General features: G+C 43.3%; 1 protein-coding gene across 3 annotated transcripts in view; it reads right to left on the reverse strand.

Moving 5' to 3' along the window:
* Nucleotides 1-8,140: 8,140 nt before the first annotated feature.
* Nucleotides 8,141-27,858, reverse strand: part of LOC126367897 (ecdysone-inducible protein E75) — a 100,135-nt gene continuing 80,417 nt past the window's right edge. The window contains exons 1-5 of one of the 3 annotated variants that reach the window (XM_050011682.1): nucleotides 23,318-23,639; nucleotides 20,093-20,181; nucleotides 13,692-13,836; nucleotides 9,974-10,209; nucleotides 8,141-9,865 (exon numbers count right to left, since the gene is read on the reverse strand). In XM_050011682.1, coding sequence (XP_049867639.1) covers nucleotides 8,315-9,865; nucleotides 9,974-10,209; nucleotides 13,692-13,836; nucleotides 20,093-20,181; nucleotides 23,318-23,432 — 2,136 coding nt within the window. In that variant the 5' untranslated portion in view covers nucleotides 23,433-23,639 and the 3' untranslated portion in view covers nucleotides 8,141-8,314. Of the gene's footprint in view, nucleotides 9,866-9,973; nucleotides 10,210-11,506; nucleotides 11,906-13,691; nucleotides 13,837-20,092; nucleotides 20,182-23,317; nucleotides 23,640-27,858 lie in introns of those variants that run through there. The other 2 variants (XM_050011681.1, XM_050011683.1) reach the window with 2 other exon arrangements.

Raw genomic sequence — 27,858 nt, forward strand, 5'->3', positions numbered from 1 at the left:
GTGGAATTCTCTGCCGTCTTCTGTATTTCCGAATGCATATAACCCGGGTACTTTCAAAGGCCAGAATAAACAAACCTTCTGCGCGAGCTCGCTCCATCTTATGCCTCGTCAATGCCTTCGGGCAAATCTGGGACCAAGAGCAAACCCATCAGAACTAATATATATTCATAATATAGCGTACGAGTTGCATGTACGAAAATAAAAGCATCTACGGCATAACATAGTCACAATGTTGATTCTCATCACGGTCGCGTGGCACTGCAGGACGGAAAAGGCAAGTCGCAGGGACTATAACCTGGAACGTGACAGAGGGTAGCAGTAGCTGTCAGTACTATTCAGAGGCGGAGGACAGGAGTCCTAGTACGCCTTTGAAATAGACTAATCTGTGCGCCAGCTCACTCGCGTCAGACAGAGTACTGCAGGGCGGAAGGCTAGAGAGAAAACACTGCCCTATTTTTCCCTAAAAACTAGCATGGAGAATGCTACACCGACAAGAGTGTGGATTTTAAATTAGTGATGATGAGAGGCAATATGAAGTAGTATGTCCACATTTTCCTAGTCACACATTGGTATAGATGTCGTGGGCCAATCGTTTAAATGGGAGATCTGCTTGGGTAGACTATGATGTTCCGGCATTTCGTGATTTTCCTATCTAACACCCGCCACATCGTTCAAAGAACGTTTGTTGCTTTGCCTGGCCATGTTTCGACGAATCGTTTCTGTATATTGTATAAAGTACAAGGATCAAAGTACGTTTCTGTATAATAATTTTTTTACTAGATTAAAAGACGTTTAGATACTTAATAAAAAACCCGGTTGCTCGGGTAATAGTCTGTAGGGTACCAAAATATTAGGAAAAATAACAAGAACGCCACCATCTCGCGAAACGATACTAAATACATTACGATGGACTCAGTTATATCTCGAAATGCCCGTACCTCGTTGTGATCAAGTGACCAGATGAGCAATTCGCCAAATACATCATGATCTGGCCATCCAGGTTTCCATCGGCCCATATTAGCGATTGGCCCATGGGCCGTGATGTAGATAATACGAGTATAATAATACTTACCTAAATACACAGAGGTAGAGGTACAAATTAACCTTTGATATCAGAATTTCAGGAAATAGATCATTCTAGATGCAAACCTCGTCAACTGCACGTAGGTAGAGCGCGTAGGTGTCGCTCGCCAGAAAGGTTATTCGGGCATCGGTCGTGACATTTAGGTCGAGCGGATAACTCCGGCTTTCTAAACGAAATTAGGCTTTACTTCATTACCTATGTATACCGGAGCGCCTGGCACCTGAAAAATTTAATACGAGCACCTATCGGACATATTAAAACGTATTGATTGCCTGTAGGCATATTCTAATGTATTAGTTATAAAACATATACGCGAAATTTTGCACGTACTAATGTTACTTACAATAGTACGTGGAAAATTTCGCGTCGACAGTAATCCTTACTCGAATCAAGGAAAGTCACAACAATATTGTATGAATAAACACTGTTATTGAGTAGATATTTGTCACTCTGTCAGGGACATCGCTACAATTCGTAATGCCATATTTGATTAAATACCATCGGCACCACATTCACGTTATTATTAATATATTGAACAACATAATTACGTTACATTACATTATTATTAATATTGTTATTTTATTACTAATATTGTCATTAATTACACGTATTTCCCACAAAGTCAAATATACAATGTGATCTATTTTTACCTTCTATAGTTCCTTCTTTGCATTTATTAGCTTTGTCTCTGTCATTACTTGGAAAGGTGTGCACAGACGCATACAATTCCCGTACACGTGATAATTTTATTTCCCATTTTATATAATTCCAATCATCCTTATATTATCCTTTAGAGTAAATATCAAACAGTACACGTGTAGCTATCGATTTTGCCCACGCATCTGTGCTAGTGCAGCTTTAATAATCTGTCAGAGGTATTGCATTTCCTGGCTTTTCAGGGAAACAAGATGGCGTTTGAATAGGATTATTTGGGGTGGGAATTGTGGGGTGTGGGGGAGGTGGGAAGTTGCGCGTGGCAGAGCACGGGCTGGGGAGGCACGGGCCGGGCGATGCACTGGGAGTCGGAGTCAAGTGCAGGGCCGCACTGCGCCGCTGCGACATGCGCTCAACGTTCCGGGCCCGGTCAATAGCCGCCCGCTACGTAGTTACCCTCCTGGACGTTTCCGAACTATCTACTCTAAATTACACAATATATATTATGCAACACTTATACAGATACAAATAAATAATAAAATAACCCTCAGGCCAATGTTCCAAATGGCTATTAAGCCCATCCCTTGTTGTTGATTTTGCCGCCGATAACAAGATATTTTCAGGAAACGACTGCGCAATACGTTCAGGCTGTTGCTCTTTAAAGGTCAAAGGTTCAACATCAACGTATAACACTGAACTTGATAACGTCGACTGTGTTTATTTTGCAATGTTACAGAAGAGAAGACCGGACATTTCTGGAACATATAGTATATGATACCTATGTCAGTTTCGGGAGAATAATTCACCATTTATTACAACACACGTAAGTTATAAGTAATTAAATGCAAGGTAATTAGTTTGAATATTTTAACTACAAGGGATTAGGTGTCATTCCGTGGTCTGTACCTACCCCATTGAATAATACGGCAATAGGTTTCCGTTTTTACGTGACTTATTGCACATTTTCCTTGGATGACATTCCACTTGACCGGACCAATGAACCTCAAGAGTGCCTAGGAGCGAGTGGGAACCGTTGCTCAGGGAGTGGTTGAGAGGATTATGCTTGGGAGAAGCGACGCGTAATAGGCTGTTAGTGAAAGATTCTGAATGAGGGAAATCTTCGGCTACACCGGCGGAGTCATTATGGCGGTCCTGAAGTGCTTGCTGTCGCGAGCTGATTGTGGTTACAGTAATTAAGTATCGTCATTCGTCAAGGTTGTATGTTACTTCGGACATCGATATTTATCGATCATAAGTATGTAAGTAAGTACATACTTACAAATATATTTCTTACGTAAAAATAAGTTAAAAGTAAACAAGAAACGTCAATTTACTCACGAAGCTTACACTACATAAAAATAACAAAATAAAATAAATTTTAAATACGATATGATATACAGCAGTATAACAGAAAGTGAAAAAAGGTAAATAAAGTGATTGCTATTCATCGATCCAATGAGTGAGTCTTGAGCCGCTGAGCTGCGCACGCGTCGATGTCTTTTCAATGGGGGCCTGTTGTATTTCCTAATGTTTATAGTCCTAAAGTCGATTTTCCGAACATCATTTTCCTAATATTTAATTGTACTAATGTTCGATCATCCTAAATATTGATTATCCTACCGTAATACTTGTCCTAATATTCTTTAGTTCTAATATTAATGTCCCTAAAGTTTGAAATTCCGAATTTTTCATTCCCTATATGATCTATTTGACATATTTTGGTTAGTTGTGACCATCGAGGCCCGAAGGGCCGAGAGGCGGCGGTGAAGATTTGTTTCGTAACGACAGCAGTCACGGGTGCGAGCGAAGCGAGCACGGAAATTCGCGGCACCCCGACACTGTAGATATAGGTTACGAAGGCTGTATGGCAGGGGGCGAGCAAAGCGAGCCCCCTGCCATATAGCCGAGTGGGTTAGGTTACTTGTGACCATCGAGGCCCGAAGGGCCGAGAGGCGGCGGTGAAAGTTCTCTATTGTATTCCCTAAAATTTCTTATCCTACTTTTTATTTTCCTTCACATTTTATTTAGGACTATACATTTTAGGAATATAAACGATTGTAACTATGGACATTAGGGCTTACCATCATTAGGATGAAAAAAAATAGGGCAATGAACACTAGGAGTTAACAAAATTGGACTAGGATCATTAGGACATTCGATACTTAGGACTAAAATGTGAAGGAAAATAAAAAGTAGGATAAGAAATTTTAGGGAATACAATAGAGAACCCTTTTCAATGCGTGTAGGCATGCAGCCGCACACCGCACAAAAGATTCCGACGCGTTCGATTTATTTTTTGGTTTTGATGCTGCTGTGGACCAAGACCAAGAGTTTTTCCGGGCATTTCATACATACACAACACCTACTTACCTACTTAATAATAGATTATAAGTATACCAAATAGACTGTCAGAACATATAAATAAATCAATGTTACCAAAATCACGGAAAAATTAACCCACACAAATGGACAAACAGAATTTACAGCTTACAGTCATACCCTGTACACTTCATACAAACAGCCTCGTTTTACACAGACACCACACATTGACGTTATTGTACACGCGTATCTGTGTGTGTGACATCTGACGGCATACGAGTCTAAACTGTGTCGGAGAAGGTGCGGTAAACCTGGCTCAGACTCTGGTGGAGGGCGGAGAGTTGCCGTTCTATACGTAGTATTATTCCTTATACTATCCGGCACATCCTGGACACAATATAAAAAAAAAAAACATCTTACCGTGTCCCGCCTGACATTCAAGAGCGAGCGAGACAGTCAGTGCGCGCTTTACTCCTTAGCGGCTCACGACCATTTAAAGTAAAACCCAGAGGGGGTGAAGTCAACGCCCGATACGAATTGGTGCGGGGAGCAAAGTTACCATTATATACGTATATATTCACTATTCTATGTTACAGGGACAAATATAATCCAGTACTTGAAATGGGGAATAACCAAGTGCAGCCATACAAGGAGGGTTATTCAGAGGACGGATTTGACGCGGCGTTATCTGTATGGAAACAAGTACGAGAATTGTGCCCATGTGTGACTGTTTACTTCCTAGAACATGACGCTGTTATGTGCGCTGTTATCTACGCATCATGTATGGTGGTTTTAGATAGACTTGTATGTTCTAGAAGGGGTATTTTCAAGCCATGTTCCTCACAAACTATAGGTAAGTTGATATGATGGTAATATGCCGTATTGAGATAGATAGAGCCACATGCCGTCAAAATACAGGGTGTTAGTGACATCGTAACGAAAATTTTCAGGGATGATTCAGGCCCTGTTTCTTAGTTGATATCAAGTGGATCTTTCCGTCACAAAAGTATGGAACGGAAATTCAAAAAAATATCACTAAAATATTCATGAATTTTCCGACAGGAAAATCCACTTGATATCAACTCAGAATCGTGATCTGAATCATCCCCCTCAGTATTTGTTACGATGTCACTAACACGAACTAACAGCCTTGTATGGCTACTTGTATGTACTAGTACAAGGTGTAAGTGACATCGTAACTAATACTGAGGGGGATGATTCAGCTCATTATTCTGAGTTAATATAAAGAATTATCCATCGCAAAAGTATAGAATTGTAAATAATTTAAAAAAAGAAAACATTTCATGAATTTTACGACGGAAAATTCTACTTGATATTAACTCAGATTCGTGGTCTGAATCACCTCCCTAAGTATTCGTTACGATGTCACTATCATCTGTATAACGAGAAATGACAACAACAAGAATGTTTTTTGACTATGAGTAATTATTTCTAGGATGATTCTAAATTCGAAAAGCGAGAGGATACCAACAAGAAATGAAACCTTGATTTATTGCCCTTATTATCGTTTCTTTATTACTGTACTTAATGTTCTCTTGGCACCATTTAATTTATTTTCCTTATCTTCCTTTTAAGCATTATATTTTTTATTGACCTCATTCCCGATGGGGGGGACATTGTCGAAATCCCTTTGTGAGACTGTCGTTTGTTTGGTAAAGGCATTGCAGGCTTTAATCACCTGATTGTCTAAAAAGTAACATGATTCCGTGCTTCGGAGCTCACGTTAAGCCGTTGGTCCCGGCTAGTAGCCGTAAAACACCTCCACCAACCCGCAGTGGACCATCGTGGTGGAGCATGCTTCACACACCCTCCGGTTGATAGAGGGGAGACCCGTGCCCAGCACTGGGGCTTATTTAGGCTGTTTATGTTATTGACCTTATTATTTTAAGTCAATAAGGAAGAAAAATCTGTGAAAATGTCTACATAATATTAAAAGGTCCTTAGTACATAAGAACCATATTTTTATGCTAACAATACTGATTTGTAAGCTTTTAGTACGTTTATATGTTATAATAACAGCCAACTAACATAAAGAAGTTGTAAAAAGATTATGATAAACTTTAAAGTATAGTTTCCTAAGCTACTTACATGATTTCTCGGGCCCGATGTACGGTCACAAGAATATGCATGCGTTTTGGTACCTTGACACATGTTTTTTTTTTTATAAATGGTACTGTAAGTCTCACTAAATGTCAAATTATGTTAGTGCGACAGAGTCCTAAAATGGGTACATTATATTGCTTATGACTGTACAGGGGGGCGTGGCGATATTACAGTATGCCAAGATTGGGTCCTAGGGTGGTATAAATAAACTAATCTCAGCTTCGGGACTGCCCTCAAGATCATGTCAATGTGACAGTTCTCATATAAAAACAGAGACTTGAGCATGATCTTGAGGGCAGTCTCAGCTGAGATTAGTTTATCAATACCACCCTTAGCCTCCTTTCTTCTTACAACTACACCTTGTAGTTCCCTTGACATTGTCCCAAGATATTGCGTAGGTACCTAGTGTAATAAAGCCTTTACCCAAAGAACTAAATAAGCTAATTTGAGAATAATTTTACTCGTACTAACTTCTATCAGAGTAATATACGTATATACATTTTTCTAGGTGAAACAACTTTCTTTAATTTTTTAAAAATAAAATTGATTCTGTCGATAGCAAGATATTTATTCTTTAGATGGTTCTAGGTATTTGATTCTAATATCAATCGAAGTTTTAAAATACATTTCCGGTAAGCGTTCCATTGATTTTTAATGATATAGTTTACTTACTGCCGTATTGTATTACCTTGTGATTTATTTACCTTCCTATTATAGTGTGATCATTTCATTGAGGCGGCAGCATTGAATTGTGTTGTCATGGAGGCGGAACAGCGAGCCCCGTAGGTCAGCGAGCGGCGGCGCAGCGGGCGCGGAAGCGAGAGCCCGTAGGTCACCGAGCGGCGCAGCGGGCGTTGAAGCGAGAGCTCGTTGGGCAGCGAGCGGCGCAGCGGGCGCGGAAGCGAGTCCGTAGGTCAGCGAGGTACGGCGGAGAAGAGAGCCTCGCGGCGGCGGCGCGGCGGGTCGTCGACCGCGCGCCCTTCACACCGGCAGATTTTTTGTCCTCTCAGCTTATAACCGCGTTTTTTGTGCGGTTACCTTACGTATAACGCTGATCTCGAGGTTGGATATCTATAGTGTATTCATGAGCTTAATGTGTTAGCACTGATTTGTGTATGTTATGTTATGTTATGTTCTCTTAGGAAATATAATTTCATCTGTATATTGTGACTTTCTTCGTTGTTGCTTTCTATTGTGTATCTTGTCTTTGATCTAGTAGGTACTTATTATAATAATGTTTTGTTTTCTCTTTTATTTGTTTGTGATTCATGATGTGAATAAAGTGTAGTTATTAGTCTAATGTAGAGTTGTAGGTTTCTTGGGAATGAAAAACAGAAGTAAATTTTTACAATTTTGTTTTATTTTAATTCGACAACCTGTCATTATATTAACAAACAAATGACTGAGCACGCTCACATACGCACATACATTACACACACAAACACACCGCGACCGGCGCTGCATTGCATATAAATTATACTTATATAGTCTTAATAGTATTTTATGCAACAGTTGTATAAGAAGGGTCAAAAAATGCGAGTGGCGTGAGTTGCGATGTGAGCCTTGGCGAACATCGCAATAAGAGACGCCACGAGCATTTTTTGACCTAGTTATACAACGTTGCATACAATACTTTTTCTACGACGACGTAATTTTAAACGAAACACAAAAATTATCCAATTTATTTTCCAACGCGCGGGAAAATGGCGGCAAATGTATACTTTTTTTTATAGTATATCTATGGCACCACACAAAGTAAAGGTGTGCCAGTTTCCAGGTCAAAAAAAAAAACAACAACAATGCTTTTTTGGCGACATTATAGTACAGTTACACTTTGTAAACAATGCTTTTATAGGCCATAGAGCGTACACTTTTTCAAAGAGTTTAATTATGTATGTACTTATATTAGACTTTTTGGTTATTTAAATGCCAGATTAAAGTAAAGGAGTAGAAAAATTATTTATCAGTCTATTGGCGCTCTCCTCGACCCGCACCGGCCACGCACGCACGCGTCCTAAACGAATTATCACATATAATATATTAAAACGATCTGCGAACGATTATTTACTAGTTTATTTAATTTAAAGTAGGTCGGGGTGGGGTGGCGGAGACGTGTGGCTCCGCGGGCCGGCCTCACGCCTCCAACATGGGCGGCATGTAGGAGCGCGGCGGCGACGGCGACTTCTTGGAGAGGTTGAGCGGCTGCGGCGCGTCCGCGTCGGCCACGTCCACCTGGAGCGCCAGCACGGAGGGCGCGGGCGACGCGCCGCGGTAGCACGCCAGGACGCTCGCGCCGGACACGGAGCCCGCGCCCGCTCGCAGGGGGCACTCGCCCGCCGGTTCGCCTCGCCGCATGTACTTTTGGATGATGTCGGTGCGCTTCAGCTGCTCGGGCGTCATGCGCGGGCCCTCCATCAGGCTCTTGGCCAGCACTGAGTGCGTGGACGACAGCGACACGCGCTGCGGCCGCGGCGAGTGCGCGAGGTGCGCAGGGTGCGCGGGGCTAGCGGGGTGCGGGTGCTGCTGCGGGGGCTGTGGTGACGGCGGTCGCAGCGGCCGCGCCTCCGCCTCGCACGTGTCACGTCGCATTGCGCGGAACTTCTTGTGCGGCTTGTACGCCTCGTCCATTAGAGATGACGCGTCGTATAGAGGTGGCGCCTGTAGGACGCGCTTGAGCACAGGCATGTCGTCGGCGGGCGCGAGCGGCCGCCGGTCCTCCGAGTGTTCCTCGAGGGAGGAGCGCGGGCTGGAGCAGCCCGAGCCGGGGCCAACTATTCTTTCGTGCTTCTCGTTGCCCGACTCGATGCCGGAGTCAGTGGGCGAGTCGAGCTTGCGGTAGCGTGGCGGGGGGCGCACGGGCGTGACTGTGAGGCCGTTGTGCGCGAGGTGCGCGACGCCGAGCGCCTCCTCGTCGACGGAGCCGCGCGAGTCGAGGCGGCGGCGGCCGGCCAGCGTGGCGGCCAGCAGGGGCGTGCCGCAGTCGGCGCCGGCCTCGCCGGACTCGCTAGACGACACTGATCCGATGGGGCTGCGCGCCGACTCATCCGCGCCGGAATCTGCCCACAGACTGCCGTCCTCGTCGCCCCACATCTGCTGCCTGAGCAGTTCCTTGTGCTCGGTGCGGAACACGACCAGCTTCTCAGTATGCAGCGTGCTCAGGGTACGCAAGTCTGGTAGCGTGTCCATCAGCTCCCGCAGGAAGCCGGGTCTGTCGGGCCTGTTCTGTGCGACCACCGTCTGCAGGCAGGACTTGAGCCGCGCGTGCATGCGCTCCACGAGCTCGATGTTGCGGAGGCCAGGGCGGTCCGGAGTGATGAGTACTATGGCGCAGAAGAGGCCGATCTCGGCATCCGTAAGGTTCATAGAGTTCATGCGCTCGGCGAACTTGAAAGTAGAGTCGACGAGAAACCGTGCATTGGCACCACTTTGAATAGAATCACGTTTCATGAGCTGTCCATTTAGGCAGATTATGCTATTGAGCGGCGCATCGAACATGCAGATGAGTCGCACGAACAACGCGTCGAAGAGTCCGCTCTTGAGCAGCGTGAACTTGTCGTCCTGCGTGAGCAGCTGGAAGCCGGGGATGAGGCCGGCGAAGTCGATCACGCCACGGATCACGTGCGCAAATCTCTGGGAGAACTCTTTCTCCGATTGCAACTCTGGCGCTGGGTTTAGTGGGCACGCCTACAACAATAGAGGACATCCGTTAGATTCTTGTTTTCCAGAAAGGCTGGAGGGAAAAAATCTTTTGAAAGTCAAGTAAAGACAAAAACAATATGCTGTGATGCTTACCAGAGTGGGTTGTGAATAGGTGGGACATTCCCGGGCGCGTGCGCGCATCGCAGCGACGCGGTCCCGGGTGAATTCGCAGGTGTCGAGGTGCGCGCGCACCACGCGGGCCAGCAGCCGCGGGGCATCGTCCAGCTCCGCGGCTGCCGCCTGCTCCTGCGCGCGCGACGACGATGACTGCTGCATCGCGGCTAGTATTCGCGCTTTCTCGCGCTTTGGCACGCGACCGAATCGCACGGCTGCAACAAAAGAAAACAATGTTCAAGATATTGTCCGGTACACCAGCATATCATTAAGTTGTAACAATTTTATGGCGGGTAGCGACTAACAACGGGAATGTTGAGCAAGGTCGTGGCTAAATTTATATCGGGTTGCAGCTGTCGGAGGGTGCGCGTGTGTGCGGGCGCATTGCGAGCCATGTGCGAGCGCAGCTGACGAGAGGGTAGAGTTCATCGGCCGGCGGGAGCGACCCTCGTCTGGCGATCCTTTACAAAGTCCGCGGGACATCACCGCGGCGCGATTCACTGAACTAGTTCGAATGGCGAGTGACAAAGCGCGAACCGCGAGGTCACAGTAAAAAGTGTTACGACTTTCTCGCGCTAGGTAGAGTGCGCGGTACGAAAGGCAGCAAGCGCCGGGGGCGGGCGCGCCGCTTGCGGCGTTCGTGCGCGCGCGCCGGTGAAAGTGTTTGCGCGTTCACGATTGAAAACGAAAGCGGAGAGCGCCCTCTCGCCATTTCTCCCGACTTTCGCTGCGCGATGTGGGCCGCGCCAGATGCGCGATATCATTGTATGCCGCGCCGCAATCTAGTGCTCTTTATTTAATTACTCCATTTGAATACTATTTTCCGCAACTAAAATGTTTAGTGTTAAACATATATTAAATGTAAAAGTTCCTTAACGTTATAGACCTAGACGAGAGATTTATCTTCCTTTTTAGATTTAAAGATATTTATTATTGTCTATCAAAAGCTTTCCTTAAATTTAAAACAATAATTGAAAATTAAGTCTTGTTACTGTAGTAACAAGACTCTTAATTCGTACTGGTTAGTTTTAGTTTGACACATTTTTCAAAAACTCCAGAATACGCCTGATGTTAAAAGCTTTCTCTATCTCCGTGCCTATAAGTTTGAAGAATAAGTAAATTAAATTGAACTACCTATCGGATAAATAAACGTCTCGACAGACGATTCGCAGCAAAACTCTAAATCGTTGATAAAGAAAAACCTTAGTGTACGTACGGTTATTTGAAAATAAATAATAGGAACTACCTCTTTATGTAAATTCTCGATTTAAATCGTATATTTAAAATGTTTATGCATCTAATTTATTTAGAAATAAGTATGTACTACTGAAAAAATAAAGGTTGAAGTAAATATTGTAGAGTTCGTAGCAGGTTGCTACGAGATTTCAAATAAACGCATCCTTGTTGTAAACACCTAACGTTGTTGTTATAAAAAAAATACAATTTAGATTTTTTTAAGACAAATGAATGTTTTGTTTTTGTATAAATATTCATAAATAAAAAAATACGTACGAGCATTGTGATATTTGACGACTCCGTTAAGGATCCCTTTCAGGATTGGTAAATCTTCCCCCATGTCTGAGACCATTACAGTTTATTTTCACTAACAACTAGTTCACAGCCAAAGGCCACAGATAACTGTAGAAGGTAACTTCAGTTTAAGTTTTTGACTATTTAAATTTTAATCACTAATTGTAATGTCACATAGCACAAGTAGAATAAACTATATGCACAAACACTGTAATCCGAATGTAAATCCAATGCGAGTTCAGGTGGAGATGGTGCGGCGGACCGGAGCGGCGGTAACACTCGCGTTCTCGTTGCGAACTGCGAAGCGACTTAATGGCATAGCGATAGCATGAGGGCTGACGACCGGTGCGCGGGCCGTACTCCCTCGCACTGCGCCGCCGCGCGCGCCGCGCCAACCTTGAACTTGAGCGGAGGGGGGCGCCGTCAATAAACTCCGCGCAGGCCCCTGCCCCGGCGCCCCGCCCCGCCGCACCCCGCCCGCGCGCACTCTACGCGGTATGACGGGACTTGCCAATATCGCCACCGGATTTCACTCCCTATTCCCACTACGTATCTCTTCAAATGGCATTTTAATAAAACCTTAGAGGGACTTTTAGCATATTCTTTAAATTAAAACATGTTTTATTTTTTATATACTGATTCATATTTATTTTTATATTATTATGTATTCATTTAAAATTACTTAGTGGTTTATGGAATTTACCATGTTTTATTAATAGGATTGATATGATATCAATTACGAAACATAGAGTCGATGTGGATATAATTACTTACGTAAACATTTATTTTTGCGATTTAAACTTTTATATTGATTAACTAGGTTTTTTTTTTATTCAATAATAAGTTAACATTGCTGTTATAGTTTTTATTTTATTTGGAATCAAAGAAAACTAATGTTTAAATTAATCAAATTTTCTATCATTGTATCAATTTTGTTGTTATGTTGAATCTTCCCAGCGATAGTAAATAAATACATTTAAATAAAATATAAAGGTAATGCACGCTCTACCTAGATAAGAACCTTTGTAGTTCCGCATAATACCACAAACGCGCGTGGCGCTAGTATTGCGATCGCGCGCCATCTAGTGTCGAGTAGCTGAACTAATGTGATAAAATATAGAGTTCGCGAAATTTGTATTAAAATTAGTGAACAATCTTGTAAAATCATAATACGGCCTTTGTATATTTTTAACTTTTACCGTGAACTTGACAAAAACATGAATTTAATAACAAAGTGATACTATTTAGTTTCGTTCTTCAAAAGCATTTATTAACAAAATAAATCTTTAACCCACATTAAATTGAGAATATATTTTAATTTGTATTGATATTCTAGTTTAGCCATGTAATTTTTATAAGTAGGTGGAGGCATGTCAGTTCTTTTTGCTGATGTACGGCCAAGTTCTGATCTACCTACTACTTGTTTACTATACATGGATATGTCAAATTATCACATGAGATAAACAATCAATGTCTTAAGATTACGCACGGAGAAATTACGTGGGGGCAACGAACTGCATTACGAAAGTGAAAATATAAATTTCACTCTCGCGCTTACGAAATGCGCCTTTCTCCGCTTTCACCGCGTGCGCGTTGATCGTGGTGTCGCAACGCGCGGCGCGGGCGTCGACCCGCTTAGCGAGCGCTCACCCGCGCCTTGCATAACCTGCCCCCTCCCGCGACCCCCCACTGCACGCTACGAAATAGGATCTGTGGCGCTGCGAGCACGCGTGCCGGCCCACTTGGCCGCGCGCACTGAGATGCGACCTTCCCGTGCTAATTGCGTATGCACGACGACGTGCGTGCACGCACTCCTGCCCACCCCAACGCGACGTGCAACCAATTAACACCGCGGCACATATTACTACCTATTACATAATTTTGGCACATTTTTTTATGAAGCTTTTTATAATTATGAGTGGAAATATGAGAATGCACCTATTTGGTAAACAATTATAAATTCCAATTACATGTGTTTTCATTATAAGTATATCTATAACGAATTTTTTTAAGAAGAAATAATTGCAACTTAAAATCTGACATCACTCATAATTATCAAAGATTCGCAAATTATACACAAAAATAGAGCATAAAAAATCAACTGAATAAACAAGTATTTTTTCTACTTTATTTATTCAATTAATTTTAATAAATGTTAAAAACTCACCATCTCTGCTCATGCCAACGGCTATGCATTTCTTCAATCGGCAATACTGGCACCGATTTCTGTTAATTCTAAGGATGGAGCACTGTTGGTTTTTGGTGCAGGGCCTGTACTGGATCTTTTGTTGGATGGAGCGCCGGAAGAAGCCCTGGGGATCACAGCGGCAGTTAGAGTCTCGCTCGGCATCCGAGCTGTCGTCGCTGGAGCAACCCGAGTCGCTGGAGTCTCTGCGCGCCTCCAGCATGCTGACCAGCACCGAGTGCCGTGAGCGCAACTCCGCGCCGCACGACATCACTCACTCACTGCACGCACTAGCACCTAGTTGTAAGAACGCTCGCAGGCGTGACGTGACCGAGTGCACGGGTGTGCACCGACGCGGCTGACGGCTGACGACGGACTGTGCGGCCGCTGCGAGTGGCAGCGCGCGGTTACCGCGCGAGCGCGACCTACTTGCCGGCCGCCGACCCAACCGAGAAAGTGAGAGTGCCGGGGGCCCCCGCGCGCCCCCGCTCGCGCTCCTAACGGTCCTCGCCGCTCTAGAATGCGCCGCTGCCGCTGCACCGGTGCGCCGGATATAGGCCGGGCGCATCCCGGCGGGCGTCGCGGTGCGCGGTCGTTCACCCCGGGTCGGCGACCGCTCGATTGCACTCCGTGCCCCGCGCACCCCCGCGGCCGGGACGGCGAGCTGGGCCGACGACCGCTGACGTCAGCACGCGTCACGGCCTACCTCAATGCGCGCGCGCTCTTCTCTAGGGGATGCAACGATCCAATTTAATTACTCCTACACTACACTCTAGTGTGAAAACCCGCGCGCCGCCCGAACCGATTCAACTTTGAGTCACGTATACATATATCTATCGTACTAGAGTAGACTCCACTTGCTCAGTCATCGGATTGAACATCGCGTTACAGTGTACAATAATGGGTTAATTAAAAAATACGTCCTAGATTTTCTAGATTTAGACTCCATTTCTATTCGTATTCATACTAGCATAGAGATGAGATATGTAACGAATATGCAGTAACAAGATTTGCTTATTTGCTGTAATAAAAACATCGAGACGTATTCTAGAATTTTTCATCGTAAGCAATAATACAAAGATGCTTGCATATCTGTATTTAGGTTTTGTTGCCCTAATTGTACAATTGATGCAGAAGTGAGGACGCCTGCATTGTGCAGCGGCGGGCGGAGGGAGGCTGCGCGGCGCGCGGGACGAGGTTGGCCCAATTTCGCGCTGCCATCGATCCATTGTGCGCTGTGCGAGTGGCCCATAATTGGTCGCAGCGCGGGCAGTGACCGGCCGCGCGGTCGACGACCCCGGCCCGCGAAAACAAAACCTTTTCCTCGCCCCGCGAAACCCGCAAACGATAAAGATCTAGCGAAATATAGACCGCACGTGAGCTTCTATGTCGAGCTTCTAGAAGCGGTTTAGACACATGAAATGACTAAATCGCGTCTACAAGTCGCAACAGCGATTATTTCCGCAAGGTGTGGACGTTATGAATATGTGTACCTCATCAATCTCATCATCGTTATCATCTATATCTAACAAAGCGATATCATCATGTAAATAATTTTGTTCAAAGGTTTTCGAAACCAACTAATAACGAACGTAAACGTACTGAAACAACGTCGGAACGTGCCGCTAATTACCGTTCGTCAATGAAATAATCTCGAGAGGTCGCCGACCGCTAAGTAGGCAATTAACACGGTCACTCCGTTTTCAGTTCTAAAAAATACGTATTCTATTTACATCCGGCAATACGGATTACACTCCACTATTAAATACTGTGTAGGTAATCCATTTATTTTTAGGGCGCTATTTCGATGATGACTCAAATTATGAACATATTTGTAGTCAGTTTTCCTTGTAAACACTAGCTAGTGCACTATTTGCGGTGAATCCTACTTAATTATTATTCGTAGCGCGTTTAGTGATTCATTAATCGTTAAGTAACTAAGTAGAGTTAGTTAACGTGGTAGGTTATTAGACGGTTCACGATAGCTAGCTGAAGACGCCCGAATATTGTACATCATTGTGAGTTCCACATTGAGAGAGATGAGCGTTGTTAGTTAAATGAGTCGCCCATTAATAGCAGGCAGCTTCAGAGAGGGTTTGTGGGTCGTTCGTCTAGAGTTTTCGAAAGAGCTCCGTTGCCGCGGCCCACAGCGATAAGCGTTCGACACAAACTTTTTTGTCATTAACGTTACATTGGCACACTTTAGGCTATATTATCGCTAACTGTTGCCTATTGTGTGTAAGGTTTACTTCAATAGAAGGTTTCAGGCACCTAAAACCTCGTTTCGGTTCGCAGATATTGTTCCCACATCGGAATATCAATCGAATGCGTTACGCTAGAAAATACCTAACACTCAGCTGGTTATTAATTTACTGGCTACGTTATATTTCAGTAAACAAAGCACTGTCTAATCGTATGTTTTCGTCTAATGTTTTCTAATTCATATTAGTTTTATATAAGAGTTGTAATCTCTCCCTGCATGCCTGGTTCAAATATATATTAATCGTATTTATTTACTGGCAACTCATACGGTACTGTATCACATTAAGAACAAGAGAGCCGATGTGGATGTGATTGTGAAGCCCGCCGCTGTGACGGCTGCTATTCACCGCATAACGGTGTTGCGGGCATCGACTCTAACCAACACGGCTTAGCCGAAAACATGCTGACGCACCGAGGAAGCAACCGCCTGTCGACCTGCTACGTGCGCGCTGCAGATGTTTACTTGATAACTACGCCACTGACTCACTCCCTGACTCATTGCAATTCCCGTTCACGTATTTATCGCGAATTTCGTCAAGAGGTCTATCTGATAGTCCGTCGAAGTATCATCGGCAAACCGGATTAGGCCGAAGCAAATAACTGGATCGTTATCCTTATTAGGTTGAAAAGAACGGTTACTTCTCAAATTAAACGTACGTCATTATTTCTATATGACTTGAAATTACTTTAACAGTCTTACACGTGTCATAATATTTCAAAAACGACGTTGTTTGCAATAAAATTAATACCTATGTTATTGATAAGGATATAACGCTGAACATTGTAATTCAGCTGAAGCGATTGTACGCACATAAAAAAGCCGTTTCCAGCCACTGTGAGGAGCTGAGTCAAGTTCGGTAAACATCTGCCGTACAGGAAATCATAAAAGCAAGCGCAACAGCGCGATGCTCCCAATAAATATGACCGAGGGATCGTTGAACTTTTAAGCTGACAGTTCAAAAATAATGTGGGTTACGTTCACGTTGCGCGTACATCGGTGCCGTAAAAGTTGTTTACGGCGAGCGAGCGGCGGTCGTTGCCCCCGCGCCCTGCAGTGATCGCCGAAAAATAAGCGACCCACAACGCGGAAATATGTCGGTCGCGGAACAAAGACGACGTCGCCGTGGCAACCGTGCTCCCGCCACACATGCCTTCCAGTTCACAGATCACTGCATAGGTATCACTCGACTACAATCGAACTGGTAAATTCGCACAAACAATCCAATTCGAATCGGACTCAAATACGTCTAATTGCAAACTGTAGATTGATGACAAGTAAAAAAAAAGTTGTTTTCGAATTCCAACTAGAATGCATAACTTAACAAAAGAAAATCTGACACCTATTTATTTAGGATATATTTTGTCTTATAATAAGTTTCGATAATGTTATTTATTCTGTAATATTTTTGTGTAAATACAAAGAAAATAGGATCTGTATAAACAAGAAACAAAAAAATAAATAAACGGTTTTTCTTCTGGTAATAGTATATCTAATATAATATATATTGAAAACATTGTATCAAATCATTTTACGAAGTATAAATTAATAACAATTCAGACAGCAGAGGTCGGTCATTGAACTGAATATGCAACTTAAGCTGTATTGGATGACACTAAACAAATTAACCTCGTTTTTCGAACGCTATGAGTTACAATTACATAGTAGAGTTCCTCAAAGACGTTACTGGGTATTCCGGTACGAGTCGTTATTCGATTAAAATGCTATAAAATCACGAACGTAGGTAATAAATAATCACGGTTCGGGTTCGTTGACACCGTGCGTACGTTGTTGCACCTCGCCGTAAAGTTACGTTCGCCATTCAACAAGTTACCGCTCTCGGCCACACGAAACTGCAGCAGCACAGTCGCGTCGCCCGACTCTACATTAACGCGACTCTACCTCGCTGGTGGCGCCGCCTGATGTCGAGTAGCTGAACTTTAGTGCCGAGCTTACGCCTTCATACACTGATAGGTGGCGCTACAAGTCTTGTACATTGTTTCGCAATCTTGTTGGAATAAATAGTTCTATGGTAAACATTAAATAAATAAAATTAATTAAGATAATTTATTTTGGCAAATCGGAATCGAAATTTTGGAAATTTCTTAATCAACTAGTCGAGATATTTACCGCAGTATTAAAAACGCTACTTTAGTGAAAATTGTAATTTACCTGCTTACTTATTTCGTCAAAAGTAAGGCCGATTCATGTTTGGCATTAATTATTTTTACACTTTGACATTGACGTGGCGACAATAATTCGTTCAGAATAAAGAGTAACAACCGAACAACCGGTCATAGCAGGGGTCGCCCGATCGCTTCCCAACCGATGTCGAGTTATTACCGTCTGGGAGCAGTCTCGGCCGATCGCTGCACAATGCACCAGACGCGGTCGAAGGACGCGCTTTGTCCCGCGCCCGCCAGCCGCCAGCCAGCCACTCAGCCCCAACATCTCACAAACCAGTTCACATACACTTGCACTTCTATCCCCGTCTCGTACCGCTTTCACGCTCATGAATACGACCTTTATCAGGACGATGCGGTCGACAACTTCACATTTCAATTTCAATGGAATCAACCCCGACGGGAAGATAACAATTATTTATAAATAAATTACGCAAACAGCTGATAAAGGAAATGCGGACTGGCAATGAGATATTAGAATCGTTCGTAGTAGGAAGTAATTAGTCAACTTCATCACTCTTATAACGTTCCCCGAACACGTAATTCGTTGCTTTCGCTAGTTTCATCGTAGGTATCTACGTGAGAATTGTGTTTGTTAATGTAGTTTACGGATGTCTTCGTTTATGCATATTATTATGTAGCTCAGGGCTAACAATCAAGACCATAACCTACATGAATTTAATACGTCAATAATGAGGATTGAGAATATTCAACATAAGGCGGAAGTAACTTTTTAATTTTGAAGAATTTGGCATAATTTCCTTGAACAATGAACATAGGTAGTTTGATTTTTTCTTTATTTACATTTGGCAGCGTGCTACAGGCGGAGATGTGGAGACGTCCGACCGCACGACCTTGGCTCTTCTTTTATTTGGAGTCGCGATGGACGACCTGTTTTCGGTTTTATATTTTTTATTTCTCTCTACATGTGCGCACTTTCAAACGCCTTGAAGTTTTTGTTACGAGCCGTCTGGCCACGTTTAGTTCGAGTATCGTTTCCTCTCTGGGAATTAAGTATGAAAAGCCGCATCGTCTCAAGTAGAATGGGATGTGTATGCGGGCGTCGTCCAGCTTGTAAGCAGGACACAATGCGCCTCAAGTGTTCCCAAGTGTCCTAATAACAGACAGTCTGGTTCGTGACCCGACGGCAGCCATGACACGAGCTGCATACGAATACACCTAGTTCGTTATGAATAGGGGAAGTGAACTCTACGACAAGGGTGCTTTGGAGGACATTTAACCTTTGCGTATTTAAATTGACCTCGACCGCTGCATTATATGCACAATGCAACGTTTCTAACATTGAACTTTTTAAAAGCATCGGGCCGTTCCCGTGTGATTGTTCCGAGACAGGTATCAGTAAACACGGAACGTTGGGAATTGGGGCGCGGCTGACCGGCAGGTACACTACCCATCGACCCAAAAACCGTTCTCAATAGGAAAAAAAGTTTCACACGATGCGTTTTTATGTCGACTAGATATGAATACGTCATAATGGAGTCGAATCGGATTTACATTAAATAAATAAGGTCATCTGGTCGGGCTTTGTTCAACAATTGCAAGCAGAGATTGTCTTCCGCATGTCGCGACCTTGCCGCCGGAGCCACCTGCCGTGACGAGTGCACCGCGGGGCGTGGGGCGCGGGCGGGGGATCTGTCACCCGCAGGACATTTCCTGCTCCGACCCAGACCCGCATTCGAGGACCAATACATTTGCCTACTTAATGCGGAAACGACGCCATATTATTTAACATATGCACGGAATAGGTCACGTCACGTCATAACTTTTTAATGGAAAAGAGGCGGTGCTAGTGTTGCATTCATTAAAATACAGGTGCTGGTGAGCATCTCGGTTGCTCGGACGTTGACGACAGCTCAGTAATCAATCAAATTCATATCATAAGAAATACAGTGGATGTAAGAGTGAGATGTGATATTTACCTTGCAGCCCTCACAGGAATGCACGCCGTAGTGGAATCCGCTGGCTTTGTCGCCGCAGACGCGGCACAGTACTGTGGTACCATCGAATTCTGTAACAAGCAAAGCATGTGTTATGGTAACTGGTGATTTGCTACGTAAGTTAGGTTTTATGGATGGTGTAAAGATTACGGCCGCGGTGCCAAACATCCTGAGTTGGCAGGTATGTGTACCAAACACCGCGCACGTGATTCGCGATAACTCACCGACCTTGCGCCGGAGCAGACCATTCAACTGCGATTACACACAGATCGTTTATTATTAGTCACAGTTTTTGTGTGACTACCGCCGCCGCATTGGTTGACAGATTCGTCTCGTCCACCTTACTTGTTTATGTTCAGTAACCGTCAAATGTTCTTATCTGTTTTTTTATTAATAGAGCGAACATCCTCCTGCTACTATTCGGAATCATTTGTCTATTTCTTACTACACTAGCATAGTAGTAGTATAAGCATCAGTACGCTACTGCTCTTGAAGAATTGCTTGTGGCGTATCTACAATGATAGTATGGGGGTTATTGGAAATGAAACTAATCGAATCACCTGAACATCAAATATGCACACAGATAAACCTTTATCGTGGCACGTGACCTGAGCCGGCTCGCTTGAGATCTGAACGATCTACGCCTAAATAATGTAATCTAATATGAACGAACACATTTATGATTTTATTTAATCTGGTCAAAACATACCATTAATATAACTTGATTACATTAAAACTGATTAGAACGACGACAGTGAAACCTTCATTTCGTTGTTCGCCACGAAGAACTGTCAAAATCACGCACCTCTTTTGCATGAATTAGGTACAGTACGTTCGGGATAATGCTTATACAAATAACTCCTACTAATGAAACGAATGACGCAACGGCATCATGTTGCGTGCGTCAAGGTGACACTGAATAGTTATTTTAGAAAGTGCCGAGTCTCTACTTGGACGAAGTCAATGACCCTCCGATACAACTCCACTATAGAGAAGACAGTAGAAGCTAATAAAACAAACCTTATCTATTACTAGAAAAGATAGGTCAGAGAAGCTATTACAGGTTAATAAATTACGTCACAATTATCTAAGACATTACGGAGAGCCTGATAATGACAGAACCGATTTTGTTTGTAGGTCAGTGACAGACGGCAACAACAGGTGTTGTTGAATTAGAGGCGGCCCCGCAGCCCCGGCCGGGACACGCGGGAACTGGTTCCCGGCAGCTCTCACTTTCCTCTCCCGGCATTTGTTTATTTGTCAAGGGAACGGGCTCGCGGGCCTTTTGGAAGGAAACTTTCTATTTCTGGCGTGCACCACTCGCCGCGGGTCGACGCTCGACGTCGCTTTCTATGGTGTTACTTTCTTTTTTCTCTCCACGTCGGGCCCTCGCAATGATTTCGGTCTCATCTCGAATAGTACTTTCGATAGTGCGTGCAGTGTCGCGGTGGGGATCACAATAGAACAGGGAAAGCGCCGTGAGACGTAACTGGTGCAGTTGCAACAGAGTCAGTAGCGTGCAGCCATTTCTCCTCGTGTGATGCAACCTGCGCGTTTTTCTGAGCAGCGCGTGTGAGAGTCGCTCGTTCGTTACGTCAATTAAAAGCGAGGAAAGTGCGCGAGAAAGTCTCGTCCACGTAACTCCAGCGCCGGCCGACCGTGCCGCCGCCGCGCGGTCAGCCCGCCCGCGCGCGATCTGTGTCACGGCGATGTTTGTTTGTAAATAATTAGCTCACGATTACGTTTCCATCACGTTTCCTTCTTACTGACACGTTCCAGGGCGTTTTTATTTACTTCAAATCCTTATGAATACAATTTATTCTAGCGAGTCAGCATTTCAAGTGTTAAAAACGTCACGCGCCGATGCACGCCTAGATGCATAGCTTATGAAACATGTAAAGAAGAATGTCTAGAAGAAATGGCGAGTGTTAAACATGTTAGGTATTTAGAGATAGCAAACTGGTGGCACGAGCGCGAAAGAAAAGTAAAAGTGGTGTGGCGAGACAGCTGTCGCTATGTGAAACCTGCTCGCTACAACCATTAGCTATAATACCTACCTACTTACTTTTCTTACATAATTCACAACTGGCGTGTATCGATCATTAACAATAATATTTTCTATTTTCAAAAAACATTTCGGCCGTAACGGTTAACTCTTTGTCGTCACCGTGGAAAGTATGCCTAGTAATCGATAAATAGCGATAAGATCATTAGGAATCGAAGTAATATCGATATGAAAGGGCTCCCGCAGTCACGGTCTGTGATTCTCGACAATTCGTAAAGGGAACACTCACATCATTACGAGTGGTACACGTTTTGCACAATGCAATTTTAATTGTTTTTCGCAAGCCCTTCCGAGCGGAAATGTTCAACAGCCAATCAATCAAATATTCGTTCTGGAAGTCCTGACATTATTCAATTGACGACAAAATAGGTACCTACATCATTACCCCTTCATTTTCAAAATGTATAAGTAAAATCCATTTGTCAAGAATAATTTTAAAATCGTTCCATTCAGCGTAAAATTTTCTATGAACAATTATTATAACCGTTGGACTTAATAATTAATTACTTTTTTAGATAGCGGGAAAAACACAATTGCTGACACTTGTAAAGTGGTAGCCTGAAAGAATAAGACTGCAAATAGGTAAGTGGGTAGGAAACCTGAAAATGTAGGTAGGTATAAGTTTCAAACGATGAGCTATTATGATAGAGTCAGGAGATAAAATGAAAAATTATGTTGAAGTCCTTAAACAAAACCTACAGCAATTACACAAAATATTGTTAACTATAAAAAATGTACCTAATAGGTAGGTGTATCTACCTGCCAAAATGAGAAGATTTCAATAAAATGTAGAGCGTTATTATTTGTGGGTAAGGTAGGTATGTTGTAGAGGCAGGAGTCAATCAGAAATAATCCGGGATGTAAAGCAATTGGGTACCTAGGCACCTACATAAAATATTGTAAACAATGATAATTAATATGTTTATGAAAACGTTGAGTGTACAAACAATAACTGTCTTATAGTGCAAATATTCTTCCAATCAGTCATAGGTAATCATAATTATCATCATAGCTAAGAAATATAAAAATTACAAAATCGTAGTCTCTACCTCCATGACAATCAATATTGTTATGCAAGTGAATGTTTATTTATATGTGGAGAACAAATAAATATACAGTGCATTATTTGTGGCTCTATCTACCTATATGCAGCTCTGGTTCCCGCTCCTTGTGCACCGGAGCCATCATATGGCTATCGGTCGGCGTAGGCGCATCGTAGCGCCCGTAGCTGCTGTCCGGAGACATCACTAGAGTCATAAGCTAACAAACTACCAATTGTCTTTGCTTCCACTACACTACACGTAAGCCACATTCGAGCCCTCGGGCTCTTCACTAACGTTCTTCGCGATCACTGAATATAGGACAGGAGTGCATGAGCCGGGACGCGCACCGGCTCGCGAGGGATGAAGGTCGCTCGTCTGGAGCGCTGCACGTCGCGTGCGTCTCACTCGAGCTCGATCGACGAACTGAGCCGAGTCCGTGCGCGCTCTTGATCGGCGACGCGCGAGCCTCCCCTTAAGAGTGAAAGTCTGCAAAAAGATCGGCGCTCTACGCGATACAATCGGTTCGACGAGCGCACTTCGCCGCCGAGCGAATTTCGCCTTTATCAGCCGGCGAAGCCTGTCGGTCTGCGCTACGAAGCGAGGCTCGGCGCGCTTCGAACTCCGGTCCTCGAGGTCATTGCCGCGGCGGCTCAACAACCAATCGCGAGCGCGCGCAGACGTGCGCGGCCAGCGATTGGAGGGATCGGTTGCTCCCCGCCCCGCAGCGAGTTCGAAGACCCGAACCTTGCGGCGCACCGCGGCCAAGGTCGCGCGCGAGCGGCACCGAGCGAGCGCCTGCTGAACGCAAGAGTGGGACGCCACCGCTGTTGGTTGCGTCACACCACAAAAATATTTTTGGTGATGGAACGCGAGTGAACTTGAACACGAAATCGAGCTAATGGATGGCGAGCGCTGTAGGTCGCCGCGTGACGGAGTGACCCGCTGCCGCGCTGCGGCCCGCTACCCTCCTAGCACACACTTCCGGACTCCGGGACTCATGCGAAACAAACGTTCCCAACCACAGAATAAATAATAGTACTATGTGCCAACTAACAACCTACTATTCGTGCCCTTATCTGACAGGATACCTACCTACCGTGGGTACCTAACCCATAATGTAAGGTATAATAATTATTAGTATAATTAAATAATTATTACCATAATTAAAGAAATTTCTGAGCAGCTCTATTTAAGTACAGAAATCAGTCAAAGTTTCAGATCGATATTATTTATACCTACCCAGGTATCTACCTATCTAATTTCCCAAAGATATTAAGTACCTAGATAGGTACCTGTATACCTATTCTACTACCCATTTGCTGTTCGTAGTCTTTATAAAAGTTTAGGTAGTAAGTAGAGCTTATATTGTACTCCCCGGTATGGGCAGCCTCAATTAACCAAAATAATAAACACTATCACATAAAGATGTAATAAACAAGATTCTAATTCTAACAACAATCGGCACATAGATTTATATAACAACATCACAAGTTGAATGTGCCTTGGAATTTGAGCTCTAGCGCGTGGAAGTAGAGTGGTAATTTGAGTTATAGGCGGTTATTACGCGAGATAAGCGCGGGCTGTGGGCGGCGGGTGAATGAACGGGAAATTTTGGCGCAGGCCGGTCAAGGCCACATTCGCGCAGGCGCACCGCGCACCGCGCTCCACTCTCCTCACCGCGAAACAAATTCGCGCTCTTTCTAAATTCATTTTTTAAATATTTGTAAACTAATTTAAAAGTGGAACACAATCGGATATTTTATCTGTCAATTAGGTAGTTGTTTGTGTAGCGCTCTCGTAGAGCCCAGTTTCTAAATTATTGTGTTTGTTGTTATTTTATTACGTGCTTGCCTATACCAAACCGAAAGTTCATAAGTAGACAAGCCCACCTTTTGTTTTGTACCTATTTTTTATTTATTTTTGTCATTAATTTAATTATTGTGTACAATAAAGAGTTTAATAATTTATCAACTTCCCATTTATAAAGACTAGGTCTACCTAGTCTTGTTCCATGTTCTAACATGGTAGCATTTAATTCAATATTTTTGCAAAATACGTATACCTAGGTAGATTAAATAATAAACGAAAATTATCGACTCTACATTTATTAGTGTTGCAAAAGTTGCAATGCAAATTTAACAGATGTGACGCAAACTAAATAATTTAGAATCGTTATCTAATTACGACAGATTTTAGATAGCGTCAAGTAGGTGATGTTTGTTTACTTTACCAAAAAACCTTACTTAAACATATCGTTTTTATGTAATTAAAAATACCGTAGTCATTTTTTAGATTTCAATGTAGGTAAGTACCTAGAGTCGAAAATAACACTGCCATTTCTACGTCATTTCCTTTCTACGCCATTTTATTATGAAGGCAGCTTACGTCACTCACTAGTTATCATCAAGGCGGTAATAGGTAAATTATCATGTTACGTATCAGTCTATCGCAGTTTACTAACAATGCGATCGGTTTTTTTACATAGGTAGGTATCTAAATTGTACTTAATGTTTTTAAGCACAATCACAACTCCGCAAATAGAAAATTTTTAGACATTAGGTATTTAGTTAGGTAAACAGTTAGGTAAACATAAACCTATACATAGATTTGAACATTTTGATAATGTGTGTACAACTAAAAATGAAAGTAGACCAAATGTTAAATGCTGACCAACACTGCGAATTGTATCATTTTTATTGCAAATAAATGAATTATGAATTACAATAAAGAGTTTAATAATAATAATTAATAATAAACATTATACACTTAGTGACCCTCGAGGGTAAGTGTATTTTTATAAGTACCTACACATACAATATGCTACATTATTATGTAATAGGTAGGTACTCTTTCAAAAATGAATACGTCGACGATACGAAACATAAACAAGAATTGTATTTTAATGCGCAGTTGTGCTCAAAGAAATCGAATCGGGTGACACGATCGTAATATTTGATACCATAACCATTGCATAACATCCAGATGTACAAAGTTTCGCAATAAAAAATATTATTTCTGGTAAAAGGGTTGCGCCCGCGCCGCATCTGACCTAAAGGTGTTTTGTGGGCTTTATTTATATTTTTTATAGTAATTATTTCGCCTCAATACTTTCCCTTTTGCACAAAGGAAGCCCTTTAAAAGGCTTCGCAAATATCCTCCCACGTGCATTGGATTCACCTTTTGCGATGAATTCAGTCCTACCCTGTCTCTCTTTTTTATAACCTGCTAGGTATATTAAAATAAAGGTACGTTTTTCATTTAATATTTCACGAACATAACTCCTACATAATATAAAACACATTAACTTCAAAAGAAAATACTAGGACTAGTATTTAAGCATACTTACAATTACAACTAATGCGATTATCCTAAAAAACAAAAAATAAACCAGCAACATGTGGCCGTCAAATAAAGTTCGTGAAAGTGAGTAGGAACAACGTTTTTTACTTCCTTCCGCTGCCCTCACTTTTTAATGCCAGGGTGCGAATATCAAATTTCGTGGCCAGGTTACAATGCAACTAATGTTGCGAGGGATTGTGACTTTTGCTACATGGTGTTATAGACGATTGTTTGTTGCAGCAGAATGTGCCAGGCGGTATCGGTCGGTAGCCACATGCAAGTCGTATTGTTCCTGTGACCACGCTCTACTTTTGATGATCTCGATCGATCGGACGCATTTTTTTTATCAAACAATAAAAAACCCGCCAAATGCCATATTGTTTGCAATTTATGGCTTCTGTTTTTTACGCTTCCGGATTACTATTACTAGGTTCACCCGCATTGTGACTAAAAGTTAATCCGCTTTTGTTTTTAAATGTGGAGAATGGAAAAGTAAGGAGCTTATAACATTTACTGTAAATTACTTCAATAAACAGCTTTGTCACTTTATGAGTGGTCATTATTAACCGTCTTTTGAAAGCAGTTGAAAAATAAAATACAAGGAATAATGTAGGGCCGGGCGGCCTTCCCGCGAAGGACGGCAGGACAATAGGCGAGCGCGCGCGCACCAACGGGACTCGCATTTTATTTACTGCGCGTCCATTATCCCGGCCATAAATTAGCTTAACAACTATTCTTCAAAGAATGTGGTCAAGGATTCTTTTTTACGACTGTCAACCACAAGGGCCCGTAAAATATGAGGTGCTAAATGCAAAATGACGTCAGGTGAGTCTGTGGATAAAACGGGATGTAGGTCGATAGCATAACGACTTACGTTGTAAGGGATTCGGTATCGCTTTTAGATTTGCGAATTAGGTCGAGGTTAGTTCTCAAATTACTGGTAGCGCGAAACGGGCATTGTGTAAACTTGGCCACGTGTTTTCTAAATAAACAGTGGGAATGAAGGTGTAATATTGTAATCGGAGGCTGTCGGCGTGGCGTGGTGATAGCGGTTGGGTTCTGCGAAGCGGCTGCGGCGCGGGGCGCGGGCCCGGCTGCTGGCAGAGCGGGCGCGGTCAAGGCCTCGCTGAGCCGGCGCACTCGATGCGCACTTCAGGTAACATGAGCCAATGTTGTTGTAACCAAGTTTGACCACATCACGTGTTCTTGCAAGCACGTAGGTCCATCCACGTCTCATTTGCTTGATTAGCATATTGTTTACTCTGATGGATAGCTACCGTACTGATTTTTAATGAGGGGAT

The sequence above is a fragment of the Pectinophora gossypiella genome, chromosome 6, assembly GCF_024362695.1.
Source record: "Pectinophora gossypiella chromosome 6, ilPecGoss1.1, whole genome shotgun sequence".
Lineage (NCBI taxonomy): Eukaryota > Metazoa > Arthropoda > Insecta > Lepidoptera > Gelechiidae > Pectinophora > Pectinophora gossypiella.